The sequence below is a fragment of the Bombus fervidus genome, chromosome 8 (genome assembly GCF_041682495.2).
Source record: "Bombus fervidus isolate BK054 chromosome 8, iyBomFerv1, whole genome shotgun sequence".
In the NCBI taxonomy this organism is placed as follows: domain Eukaryota; kingdom Metazoa; phylum Arthropoda; class Insecta; order Hymenoptera; family Apidae; genus Bombus; species Bombus fervidus.
The window spans coordinates 8,877,636-8,891,766 of record NC_091524.1 but is presented as its reverse complement, the minus strand read 5'-3'; the positions used below and the strand labels follow the sequence as shown (position 1 = coordinate 8,891,766).

At 28.9% G+C, this 14,131-nt stretch overlaps 3 protein-coding genes and 1 long non-coding RNA gene across 5 annotated transcripts in view; 2 read left to right on the top strand and 2 right to left on the bottom strand.

The window, feature by feature from the left end:
- Positions 1-1,565: 1,565 nt before the first annotated feature.
- Positions 1,566-14,131, bottom strand: part of LOC139990206 (uncharacterized) — a 145,639-nt gene continuing 133,073 nt past the window's right edge. The window contains exons 2-5 of one of the 2 annotated variants that reach the window (XM_072009284.1): positions 4,451-4,470; positions 3,251-3,450; positions 1,980-2,123; positions 1,566-1,778 (exon numbers count right to left, since the gene is read on the bottom strand). In XM_072009284.1, coding sequence (XP_071865385.1) covers positions 1,692-1,778; positions 1,980-2,123; positions 3,251-3,450; positions 4,451-4,457 — 438 coding nt within the window. In that variant the 5' untranslated portion in view covers positions 4,458-4,470 and the 3' untranslated portion in view covers positions 1,566-1,691. Of the gene's footprint in view, positions 1,779-1,979; positions 2,124-3,250; positions 3,451-4,450; positions 4,503-14,131 lie in introns of those variants that run through there. The other variant, XM_072009283.1, reaches the window with a different exon arrangement.
- LOC139990220 (uncharacterized) lies at positions 2,060-2,841 on the top strand. Its single transcript, XR_011800520.1, has 2 exons — positions 2,060-2,146; positions 2,350-2,841. It is a non-coding gene; the product is annotated as an uncharacterized lncRNA (long non-coding RNA).
- On the bottom strand, positions 4,860-12,141 carry Ltn1 (E3 ubiquitin-protein ligase listerin). Its single transcript, XM_072009117.1, has 22 exons — positions 12,006-12,141; positions 11,328-11,537; positions 10,987-11,253; positions 10,786-10,901; positions 10,346-10,700; positions 10,089-10,273; positions 9,881-10,016; positions 9,116-9,799; positions 8,844-9,045; positions 8,409-8,760; positions 7,861-8,338; positions 7,661-7,776; positions 7,432-7,585; positions 7,209-7,366; positions 6,948-7,131; positions 6,689-6,863; positions 6,281-6,617; positions 6,071-6,217; positions 5,833-5,963; positions 5,352-5,755; positions 5,092-5,259; positions 4,860-5,017 (listed from the first exon to the last, which is right to left on the bottom strand). Exons 1-22 carry the CDS (start codon positions 12,048-12,050, stop codon positions 4,958-4,960), a joined length of 5,064 nt encoding a protein of 1,687 aa, XP_071865218.1. The 5' UTR covers positions 12,051-12,141; the 3' UTR covers positions 4,860-4,957.
- Positions 12,645-13,865, top strand: Pig-f (phosphatidylinositol glycan anchor biosynthesis class F). The gene has a single exon (XM_072009271.1). The coding sequence runs from the start codon at positions 12,660-12,662 to the stop codon at positions 13,356-13,358; it is 699 nt and encodes a 232-aa protein (XP_071865372.1). The 5' UTR covers positions 12,645-12,659; the 3' UTR covers positions 13,359-13,865.

Below are 14,131 nucleotides of genomic sequence, written 5' to 3'. Positions count from 1 at the left end.
TCTGAGGCCATATAGAACGATAAATCAAAGATTGTATTAAGTAGGTATATACTCAACGACGACGACATGCGCGCCGGACCTTTCTGGTCCCGTAATCACGTTTTGTTGGGCGACCAATTGCGACGAATTGGCAATTACGTTCCTTCGTTCCCGCGTTGCCCGATGGCCTCAAGATTTTTCTAGACCATCGAGCTTTCGTTGAAATTTGGTCATTGCCGTGATATCTCCATTCGCTAATAAATAAGTAGTTCACAAATATAAGTGATGATATCTCTTTTGGGAGGAAAACATACATTACTGTATGTGCTCATGAGAATCTGGAAATTTATCTAGTTTTCTGGACAAAAATACAATTGTATCGTTTTACACTCAGCTTCATAGATATTCATCGAGTTTCACTATTAACACAATGATTTATGATCTAATCCTTTCCTAATGGAACATATATATCCAATGAGTGTTTCTGATCTCTTTACTTTTAATTAATCTAATATACGTTATAATGTAGTCCGGTAGTTCTAATGTTCTAATATGTTCACAATATTTTTATTCATCCTACCGTTCATATATCTCACCAAGTTTTTATTTCTACCTACAATTGGAGATTCCTTTATGAATTGCTAAATTACTTTAGAAATTTGTTTGGAGAGACAATGGTAGTTTGACAAAAGATTTTCTTTTATTTCAGCGTGACCTAGTCAATGTCTATAAACCTATTCAAACTATCGAGTCTTAAATATCCGCATTTTGAAACTATCAGTCTAATTATTATCAATTTCTGCAAGGAGGAAAAATAGAAAAAGTTTAGGTCGAAATAGTTAAAATATGATATTCAAGGAATGTTTTATAGGAATCGTAGGGTTGAAAAACATAAAAATGGCTCGTGGCAGGATTAAAGGTGTAAGTTACGGCCCTGGCTCTTAAGTCGATCGTCATAACGCCGTCAAGTGAGTAATGCTCGTAATTCGAGCAATGCTATAAAATATTCGATTCAGAGTCGTAACAGACCCGTTGTTTTCGTGTTTCTCCGGCACGTCCGCTGACATCGCGCGCTTCATCTCGGAACAGACAGGCTCGATGATCGAGCGACCAGCCGAAATCCGGTCATCTCGTTCTTTCCTTTCATCCTGCTCGTTTAAGTCGGTTAATAAGACCGTCGGTTATTTAACGTAGATTAGTTTTTCTTGCAAAATTCTGTGTAAATTTGTAAAAAGATATAATTCTTTACTTAATTTTTTGGTGAAATGTAACTTCTAAATCAAAAGTTTAAATATATCATTAAAATTTATACAAAAATTGACTGAAATATATCTACATATAGTCTGTGTTAATATTATTATTCATCATTGCAACCAAATATTCTTGAGTACATAAAATCTATACTTAATACTTAAATCTAAAGATGATTAATATTTGTCGATAAATCAGGATGAGTTACTTCGCATTTAGATACGATATTTAACAAATAATTATCACTATTCTTATCTTATCGACTACGTTTCAGTTTCATATTATCTTTAAATTTATGTGGTTTGGATTACACCAAGTCAAAGATTGAGAAAGAGAACAGGTAATAATTTATTTATTTTGAGAGATGATTAATGTGTACAATTTTAAAAAAAATGTCATATTAGTCATGATAAGAATACTATTACCATTAATAACAACTGGCAACCTTAGTTTTATTATACTTAATGAATTACGAGCACTTCGTAGTCTTTGAAAGACAATTCCTCACCGTCGAAGGGGATGTATAAGCATCCGTGGCTAGGCTGAACCTGTAGGAAACAATATTTTCATTAATAATCTCATTTTTAAACGTTCTTTCAAGTTCAAGGTATTTTGTTCTATCAGATCTAGCGTCATGTCTTTTTTTATACTTTTTCTTTTCTATGTGACATTGATTAATCTTGATTAAGATCAATGTTACATTAGGAATATAAATTTTCTGTACGGTTATAGGAACAGTAAACTCCGACCTTGCCAACTGTTTGGGATCCATTATGGAGAACACGGCCAACATACAGAGGTTCTCCATCGGAGGTCTGTCCTGCGATCACCGCGTCGCCTGGGATTGCTCCGTTGGAGGAAAACTCCCATTCGAATTCTCCTTTGCACAAAACCTGCAGAAAATAAAAATAAATCGGTAATTAATTTTATTAAAATCTTATCTGATCAATCTTTTTTCAGAAGTCACTAAATACAATTGTTAACTTTAAATATCACATTGGAAACACAATAATTGAATGGTGTAAAAGTTCAGCTGGTCAATTCTATTTTCCGAAAGTTTCTCAGTTATGAAATATCAGAATATACATAATTAATATACATAATAATGTAATTTTTCAGTAATCGAACGATTAACTTCGATGGAGTTACAGTTTGACTTCTGCATGGATTGGATGATAGTAAGCTTTTTAGGCGATTATACAAAATAACTTCTTATCTGTAATGCAAAATATTTGATGAAGAGCTTGAATGATCTGTTATGATTCATGAGATGTTTTGCCTTGCGCGGATAGACGAGTGAAAACGTAGGGTAGTAAGCCATTTAAATGAAAGAAAGATGATTACATGAGAAATGCAAGTAACGAATCGTTAGTTTTGGCTTTTCAAAATCCAAGGCAACCGCGTAATTCGTAATCGCACAAACTAGCTAAAGGATGATGCAGATCGTATAAACCGTATTCCAATCCCGTGCCGCAAAACGACTTCGCCTTGACACAAAATCTCGATTCCGTGTTTGTGTGTGTAAAGAGGTTGATTATATGGTTACACCGGATGATTAGGTTCGTCATTGGAAAAATGTATTATTTATTAAAATCACTCGACCGAATTTCAGTTTCCCGCTGTTTTTAATTCCCTCCAATCGCTGACTCTCGGAATAAAAAGTTAAGATATTTGAAGATAGCGGAAGATAGAGGAGAATGTAAAAGAAATAATTGTTAATATGCCATATTAATATATTTCTCAATTGAATTTCATACAAAGGATTATTTTAAAATATTAAGAATATCTTTGATTTCATTAAAAAGTTTAGAGACTATAGCAAGTTTCCTTCAGTCAACTTCAACTCATTTTGTTAATGCTTCTCGATGTTTTTCTGAAGATGATCACTCGAGATAAATTTATTTTCCGGAATTAATCTTAGCTTTCAGTCTTCTGAATTATTAGTGATTAATGAATGGTCGTTTATAAAAGACTGTATGATTTGAATGTAATGATGCGTAGCGTTTTGCGTTTGACTTACTTCGAAATCATGTTTCGGGTGTTCTTCGCCATTGTGACAGACATAGGCGACATTTTTGTCGGGGATTACTTTCGCTGGAATCATGTCACCGTTGTGGAAAGCTCTGCCGACGTAGATGGTTGACCCATCTATGTCACGACCTCCGGTGACCGCGGCTTCCGGCAAATTTTGCCCTGCACTTCGATTAACCCACCTATAGGCTTTGATGAAAGAAACTTTTTTCATTTACCAATAATTTTTCTTTATCAAATTTATATTCTTATATATAATTATATTTTCTTTTGACTTGCATCGGTTGCGTAATAAAAAAAACTGATGTTTGCTTATCGTAGCTATAAAGTTATCTTTTTCTTAAGTACTTAAATATAGTATAGATAAGTTTAGCGTGAAAAGTTATATTATAAAATGGATAGGGGCATGTAAATAGTATGATTGTAACCGTAGTATGATTCATATACGATATTGCAAACAATCGTCATTTCTCGATAAGACTTTTCTAGAATTCAATTTCCCGACTGATAAGAGAAGAATAAATAAAAGGTGTCTGGCGCCCATACGTATATATGAAAATAAAAATCTAAATATGAAAAGAAGGAAAGATAAATATTGGCATTTATAATAGAATTATTTTATTCTTCGTTATTTAATGTTTGGAATTTGTGAGTGAATATTTTTGTTACATATAGACAATGAATGTAAAATTAGAATTTGGATATTTTTCAATTTATTGGCGATGAGTGTAGGATTAGTAGGAGAGTTTAAATTTTTAATTTCTCAAATAGAGAATATGCTGTTGAAGATATACAAGGTATTTTATTTTTATCCCGCCAAATGGTGTCAGCATATTCTACAGTTAAAGATAAGAAAAAAATTTTATGTAAACATGGGGTAGTAAATGCTTTGCTATTTGTATTTACAAGAGCTGTCGACAATTTGAACAAGAACTTTAGTAAACATAACTAATCGATCGAATGCGAATCCGGTCACTTGTAATTTTAGTATTTTTGTTATAATTTCGTAATAAATTATTCACGGACCTATGTTTATATAATATTTTCTTCTTATGTTTAATTATAAAATATATTGACAACATTTGACAGGATAAACATGAAATACTCTGTATTGAGATACAATTATTGCCTATTAATGAAACAAATTGATATAATGAAATGATTTGTATAAAGTTATAATACAGCTTACCTGGCATCTTTGAACCTGATACTACTGAATTTTCCAAAAGAGTGATGCTTATCTTTTACCTACACCTGATTAAAAGCAGTTGTAATCTTATCACATTCTGTATTATTTGCATTCTCTTTAAACCGCGTGAAACAGTTCTTCACGGAAAATATCATAAATTGATCAATCATATCTTAGGTAGAAATTTCTTATCGACATTAAATAATTTTCGATGAAGTATTAAACATTTCATGTACACATTTTTATAATTATAAATTACGTTCAATTGATTAATGAAACACATTAAAAAGTATAGGCAGCTTGATTTAATCGAAATCAACTTTTTGAATCATTTGGTGTAAATTTAAGCCTATTGGTTTTCTACATAATTTATATTGGGCAGAAAATTTATACAATGTTATACAATTCATTGACAATAGATCTCTTTCATTAATTTTATTATGTACAGACATTAACTTATTTACTTATACAGAAGTACAAATTATTTTTTATAAATGACATAATAGATTAAAATATATTCCTACAAATCGGACATGTAGGCTTCTGACTTGTATTAAACCATTTATACTGAAAAGCAAAGTGAATATTTCAGCATTAATCGTACTAAATTTTATTAAATATTAAGGATATTAAAAACTTACCAGGCATGCAGTGTGAAATTTCTTGCGACATGTATGACAAGATAATTTTGGTATTTGATATGTGTTTATATGAAAAATACTGTAACATATATAACATTCTTCTACGCCAGCGAATTTCTTGTCTAAGTTTCTTTTCCATAATGTAAGTCCATCCCATACGGATCCATTCTATAAAAAGGAAACAACATACAAATATCCTTAATTGTTTTATGCTTATAAACATTAATTAATTTAATTGACTAATGTTGATAAATTATTACTTGTTGTGTAAGAAATATGGACAATTGCATGTGACAATTCCTCCAATTCACTGTACCACCCGCGTGTTGTCCAGGTTCAACAGTAACTGGTCCCAACGGATGATTAGGTGACAATACAATATTAAGTTCCAATTTTGTATCATCCATTTGATACAAAGCTACCACTTCGCGGAATGTTGGATGTACTTTCACGTGCATGTTTTCAATGCTTTGTAATTTATTGTTGAGAAGTTCCTCTTGACAAAGCATAGGACTAACATAATGAGTTGTAATCTTATCCACGGCGGCACTGACTCTACTGTCAGCAGTACTCCACCATTGTCTTACTAACACTGGTAAATGTCTTAAACTATTCGTGTATAACCAACATACAATATGGTCAAGTCTCCATTCCGTCCAACTTTCTATGAGATATAAATGGATAAATATTAAAACAAAAGTTATATGTAACAAAAGCAAAAGGCAATTCAAATATTAGTACCGAAAAATTCTAGAGATGGTTCAGTAGAAAAAATTTCCATTAATTTAGCACCCTTGTTCTTATTGTCTTGAAGCACTTCCACTGGCATTAATCGAAATATGTTATTTAATAAATTAGGAAAAAAATTATCCCTAAAACACACACATATATATATATAAGTATTGAAACCTTAATATTAATTAGAATTAATAAAATCTCTGAAAATGAATCTTCAATTGAAAATAAGTAACATATTTACTTAAGTATCTCTGCATATTGATATAGTAAATCTCCATGAGCATTTGCACACATTTCTAGGATGATAGCCCATGATAATAAATATCCAACAGTATAAGTATAAGAATCTGTGTATGGTTGAATAGTACAACTCACAGTATCACATAATCTAGAAAAATATCATAAATTAAAAGTTTGTTTTCTATGAATAAAAAAATAACTGAAAACTTACTTGAAATCCATTAGAATGATATTTACGATATTTTGCGTATTCTCAAGTACTTTTTCCATTTTTTTAATGTTCAGATTATTTATATCGAAATTCTCTAATTTAGCAATATCTTTGTCTTGTTGCACAAGCTCTGGTACTGCATGCTTTAATATATGATATGCTCCTAGTTGTATACTAGCTATGGGAGACTGAAGTAATTTCAATGCTAGCTCAACAGTTGTTGTGAGAGGTATGTAACTTTTGAAAATTACATTTCCATCCACCATTTTTATAGCTTTTCCTAAGTGATCCAACAATAAAACAGGTTTCAAAGCTGTTGTTTTTTCATTATACGAGTCTGAAACACAAAATATAGTTATAAATTGCAAACAAAAAGTCAATGATTTAAAATTTTAATCATAAATATACCTGCATAAAGCATCCAACACTGAACAATTCCACTTTGTGCATCACTGACGAAAGCATTTCTCCATTCATCTAATATCTTTGGTGACATGACTTTTATTTTTTCCTGTTCATGCTTGTTAATTAAATCTTGCACTGCGTGATAAAGTTGACAAATGGCTACTATCATTGTAGATACCTGTAGATACCAATATAAATAAAAATATAATATAATATTATAATATACATTATTTTCAGACAATATAGATAATTAGATACGCACCTTAAAATTATTAATATTTTGTTTTGAATTAATAACAGAAAGTGGCCATAGGACTACAGATATTAATATAAAATTCCAATGTTTATATGTTAATTTAGATGGATTTTTCTTTACGAGTTCTGTTGACAATCTTATAAGTTCCAAAGGTATATTTAATTTATCCCAGGAAATTTCAGAAATTTCACTGTAAAAGAAACATAAAAGCGTTATATATTTTTGATTTTTAGAAGTTTGATATTTATGATATAAAACACATGTTACCAATCATCTGGTAATGAAGGATTGTTTTCCACAATTCTACAATACTTCGAAATATCTTCTTTAATCAACATGGTTCTTGTCAGTATTAATTCAGAAACATTATCGTCTGTTGTCCATGTATCCAAGATATTATCCAAATTTTCAATTTTGGATAGAATCTAAGATAAAATTTTCTGTTATTCTATGAAATTAAAAATTAGTTTTAAAATTAATAGTGCAATACCTGTAGCCTCTGAAGCATTATTTCTCCATTTAGAGAAAATATGTCATTACTTTTGTAACATTTAAATAATTCTTTAGGTTCTTTGGTAGGACATAATTCTGTACAACAAAAGTATATTATATATGATAACATACTTCCGTATTTCGAAAAATTCCTGCAAATATGATCAAAGTGAGTAATATTTTATAAAATAATTCTCTTATTAAAAAGGCTTATTCAAAATACATACATTGTTATATAATCACGAATTTCATTAAATGTATCTTCATTAATATATATCTGTAACTGTTTAAAACTATCTTGTACAGCCACTAAAGTTTTATTTACATTATCATAGCATTTGGTCTGAAAATAATTGTTCAATGAAATATTAATTCCTTTCTTATTGAAATTAAGTGTTCCTATATTACGAGCTGTGACTATACTTACAGATTTATAATGTTTGGAGTAAATTTCTCCCAAAATAATTGAATATATAACATTAATTAATAAATTTGTAGCTCCTGGTAAATTCAAATTGTGTATCAATAATTCTCCAGTGTTGGATTCTTCTGATTTACATTTGCCAATTGATCTCAAACATAGATTATCTAATAAATTTATATTAAACAATGCCCATTTTAAGCAACTCTCAGTATTATCCGTTATTGTATTACTGGTTAAATCAATAGATATACATTTCTGGTGAATTTGTATAGTTTGATCAAGAGATGACACATGCAGTTCACCAGTTATTACTTCACCATATATGATTATCCCAGTTGTTTCAGCTATCCATGTTGTGATATCAGAATCTGTTAAAAATGTTAAAATAATTTCTTCTGCATAGAAGATTCCACTATCAAGTATAGTTTCAAGAAAATCAACGGCTATGTCAACCAATATTTCTTTATCATATTCTTCATTTCTGGAATATAATGAAAATATTATAAAAAGTGGATTAAAATATTTTATAAATAATGAACATATTTTCTTACCGATTATATATCTTTTTCCACATAGAAGTCGCAAACATTTTAGTCAAATTAATAACTTCAGATTGTGAAAGTTCTCGAATTGTTTTCAAAAGTTCTTTCATCCATACATCTCGCATTGTATCTATCAGATGGTAGTCAGAATTATTACTGAAATAATTATGTGAACGCAATTCGAAAAGAGTTCCTAATATTTGTATTGCTCCTGCTGTTGTTCCCTTATGAGAGCATGCTAATGGAACAATACAGCAAATTAAATATGTGAAATCTAACAGACACGTCTCATCTATTTCATAAAATGAACTGCAAAGTATAGATATAATTTCATTGACCGTTTCTTCTTTTATTAGCAAACCTAAAAAGAAATATATACATGTAATATTTATCTGTATTGTACTAACAAAATGCAATCAATTTAAATAAATATCAAGAACTTACTACCATCCTCTAGAGGTTCAAAAGATAACAATATAAGGTTCTGATTTTTACTTGAATAATTGCTTGAAGCAATTTCCTTTGCTACTTCTATCAATATATTACTAATCTTAGATTGTGAACACCATTTCTGTACTATAACATCATTTCTATGTTTCTTAGATAAGGCGCATTGTATAACACTTTTTGTAGTTATATCATCAAACTGAAAGCAAATAAAATGTACAGTGATATATATCCTTTTAATAACACGTAAAACAATATTTATCTTTTACCTCTATTAATGATTTTAAAATTTCGTTTTTCTCAGAATGATCCATGTACTTCATAAGATTGAATATTAGTTCTATTATATGTTCAGATTCTTTTGATCGTTCCAATAACCAATTCCGTAAAATTTCGCAGAAATTAAGTAAATTAATTTGCGTTTTAAGAAAGTCGGATAGATTTTTAAAAAGTTCATCGCTTTCAAAACAAGTTATAAGCTTGTTTAGGTACGTGACATATTGTTTTTCACGTTTCCCAATAATGTGGTTAAAATATTTTATGCAAAGGGAACTGACAAACTTATCAAGTTCAGCAGCAAATTCAGTATCGGTATCATTTTCCACATTTTGTATTTGAGACTGAATTGTTACATTCTCCTCCAGATTACAAAATTTCACTTGTAAATTTTTCCGCCCCTGCTCAGGGGCCGTCTGTAATATGTTTAGAAATTCTATTTGAGAATTATTTGTATCTGGAGTATCAAATGTTTCGGAATTTTCGTTGGCATTTAAAAGCGAAGTGTACAATATATCAAGATTTTGCCAAAATTCTTGTATCAAACAATAATAAAGTTTATAATTATCACTGTGCCGATTTTTACTCCAATATCGTATTAAATGAGTAATTTCACAAAAAAATATTTGTTTCATTGGACTATTTTCTTTCAAACACATTTCTAATGATGGTATGAGCTGAAATAATTAATCAATTAATTATAAATATTCCTTTTGTAGAAATCATCACAGTAGTACATTAGTGGATAAAATAAGAACCTGTTCTATGAGCAGAGCATTACATAAGTTTCGATTATTAATATTTGAGAACACTGTATAACGCAAACATTCGGCGAACGATGTCGTCACCGCAAGCATCTCAGAACGACTCATTTGTACGCTTTTAATGGAAAATCTGAAAAAAATTAATGAATGCTGTGTAATTTAATATAATTAGGACACTTAATTTAATTGATTAATTAAATACCCTTGTCGCATATGGTTGAAGAAAGATATATACAAGTAATGAAGATCAACATTTAGTTTTGGAAATTGACTAATAAAGGGTAATAAATTTGGATAAACAATACTAGCGCAACATTGTCCACTTCGTAAAACACGCCATAATGTCGGTAATACTAGTTTCTCAATATTTACTACAGTGTACCAGTCCTGAAAAGATAATATATCATTTAATATTATAAACTCATGATGTCAGAAATAGTATAGATAATAATCATTTACCTGTATTTTATTTATAGTACTAAGCATAGATTCCCATACAACCGTCAACAATGCAGGTTCTGTTTCATCAAGATTATTCATGATAGTTGTTACAGTTCTTTTCTTTTCATTTTGCAGTAATAGATTAGCATTCTCAATCATTGATGTTAGTACAGTAAAGAAAGCTGTTTTGACTGGGACAGAATCATTTTTAGCTAGCTTCCAAAATCTGTTGCTGTTTATAATTTTATTATGAATATCAATCATATCCTCAATTTTTTGGATAGGAACTTTCTTCAAATAAACACCGTATCCATATAAACTAGATATTAGCACACTCTGATATTTTGAATCCATTTCTTCTGTAGTAAGGTTCCTAATAATAAATTGTAACAAAATAAGTCTCATGATCTACATCTTTTACAATTTTTAAAAAATATATATTTGCATAAGAAATATACTTTTGTGTAGATAAAGTCTGGGCACTATGAACAGTAATATTATCACAGATATAAGTCAAGATTTCATGTTGGCAATGCACAATGGCATCAATAACTTTTTTAGGTGGAAACGTATCCTATATGTAAAAAATATTCACATTAAAATAGATACTAATTTTGGTAGTTTCAAATTTTTATTATTAATAAATTATAGTCACTTACATTAAATGAATTACTAGCAGCAGATGCAGCTGGAGGATATGTATCATATTGAGAAGTGAACCAAGCTCCAGCTAGCTGTTTCAAATACATTGCTATACCTCTGCCTACACGTTTTACAACAGCTGCATGTGCTAACTGTACAGATTCTCTTATTCTGTGTTCTATATCAATTGCTAAGGCACAATACAATCGTGGCCAGAATGGTAACATTCCTTCCACAGCTAACATTTCTGAATCTCTACACATAATAGCAAATTCTTTTAATGCCTGAAAAATATAAAAAATAAAAATTTTTAGTCTCAATATCATTTTTGTAAATAATAGAGATAATTGTTTGTTACCTTGCATTTTGTTGTTGAATCTTTTTTATTCATTTTTTTTAAAACTATTTGAAAATTGCTATCAACATTGTTCATTTCAACCTCATTTGTATTGCAAAGTGCTAAACCTGGTAATATAGGTACGTATCCTCCATCCTTTACAGCTGAGAAACCAACAAAATTTGGTATCGAAGTGCCCAGAAGTTCTGCACTTCTGCTGCTATTTGATGGCTATAAATGATAAATAACAATAATATTGAAATATTTGTAATAATGATTCAAAATTTTCATTGACAGATTGCATCAAAGAATATAAAAAATTTTGATACAATAATTAAAATTAAATAACTATTTTAAAAAGATATGACTTTATACAATTGTTATTACTATATAATTTTTTTATAGAAATATAATAATGATAAATAACAACAACATTGAAATATTTGTAATAATGATACAAAATTTTCATTGACGGACTGCATCAAAGAATATAAAAAATTTTGATACAATGATTAAAATTAAATAACTATTTTTAAAATATATGACTTTATACAATTGTTCCTACTATATAATTTTTTTATAGAAATATAATAATTTTGGATTAAGAAAACGTATTATAATAATAAAACTTAAAAAACTTAACCTATAAAGTTTTTGTACACAAATTAATCTTTTCAATTAATATAAATTTTTACTTACTTTTGCATTGTTTTTCGTTCGTTGCGCTGGTTTATTCTTTCCCATGATAATTATAAGAACAACAAGAAACAAGAAATATTGTAACTACGCATTAATTTCGAGCACACACTTCCGTACCGTAATCGTTCCGTGTAACGTTTGGAACAGCTGATCTAAGAATGTTTGTGATAAGTCCCGTTAGTGATGTGAGAATGTTTGTGATCTAGTAATGTTTGTGATCTAGTAATGTTTGTGATCTAGTAATGTTTGTGATCTAGTAATGTTTGTGATCTAGTAATGTTTGTGAATATAGTTATTTTTATGGTGATATATTTTTTCCTATTCAATTAAAAGCTAAAATTGTGCGTAATTTTTATTTATTTGTACGTTTTAATAGTATTATTTTATTAAAAGATAATATGTATGAAAATCTCATTAGATCTTTTAAAAGATTTAAAAAGATCTAACAAAATATAGTGATATATTTATATCTAGTATATTATTATATATCTTATATATAGTATATCTAGCATTGTATCGAATATTAAATTAGGAAGGATTATTTTATATTGTATCAAGTAAACAGTAATTACTAAATAGACTTAAAATATTTCGAAAATTTTTTTAGCATGAATACATTTCAATTTTCTATTACAGGTTAGGAAAATAAAGGAGATGAGTGTTGAAAACAAATTGAGTCAAAGGTTGCTATTGTCATATTGTTCATTTACTTGCATTTATTTCCCTGGCATTCTGATATTACTTAAGTTAAATGATAATTTGTATAATGTGGGAAAGTATAAATTCATTCCAGTACTATTGATTCTGCTTTTTGCAGAAGTAATCAAATTGATGTTTCCCATGTTTCACTCTGAAACTACACTTATAACAAAAACTGAATTAAGGACATCTTCAAGAGCTAGAAGAACTTGGTCTAGATATCTAAAAGAAATTTTCAAATTTATGTTAGCTGGTTTCCTTTTATTCATTGTATATTACATTGTAATCATATTGTTTGGTGCACCAGTATTCATGCACCACGAAGAAACTACTATGCTCACTGCCACACTGACTACACTTACATTTGTTCCTGCAAGTTTGCATTTAGGAGTGAATGGTGCACTAGAAATAATAACAGGAGCACAATCACAAAAAGGCAATGTTCTAATAGATGCTATAAAGACAAACATTCAAGCTACTCTTTTAGGCACATGGTTGGGTGCTATTGTAATCCCATTAGACTGGGATCGACCATGGCAAGCTTGGCCAATTCCATGTGTTTTAGGTGCTCTCCTTGGCTATACAGTTGCACATTTTATTACACTTGTAAAAACATTACCTATGTTGGCATTAGATAAGAAAGTTCACAGATAAATATTAATGATTGTACAAATAAATAAAATTGAAAGTGATAAATTTCAATTGATAAATGTAAAATTTTGTACATGGAATAATTTATTTCAACATTGAGACGTATTTATAATCAATTGATCTCTTCTGTATTATCATAGTTTTGAAGCAACTTGAAACTACAGAAGAGTGATTGTGCATTTTGAATGATATGCAATGAAAAATTTCTTAGTCTTTATTAATGGCACCAAAATTATTTGCTACTTTGTACAATGCAATATGAAAGATAAACATAAGAGGATGATTTATAAATCTATGTACAAGTTGTAGAAACAGTTAAACAAAATAAAAGTTGTACCATACAAAGTGGGCTTTATCTTCGACAGAAGTCATATTAGGTCAAATTATATAATGTTTCTGATGTAATAATTTGATAATGTTTGAGATGTTGCCAGAATAAAATTTTGTTAATAAAAATTGTTATATACTTTTTATTGAAATATTGTGTTCAATAAATTACATAAATACAAATTTTAATAAATACTATTTTTGAAAATAACATTTTATTTTTCAATTTAAGAATTCATACAAATTCACACGTTTATTTTTATATAATAGGATGTTGATATATTGGATAATACAAAATTATTACAGCTAGATTGTGAATAAATTTATTTGAATTATATTAAACGATTATTATAAATATTTGATACATCTATAAATTATTTTGAAGTTATAAATTGCATTAAAATTTTGTATAGATCTTTGTATTGATTTTAGAGTACAAATTTGTAAAC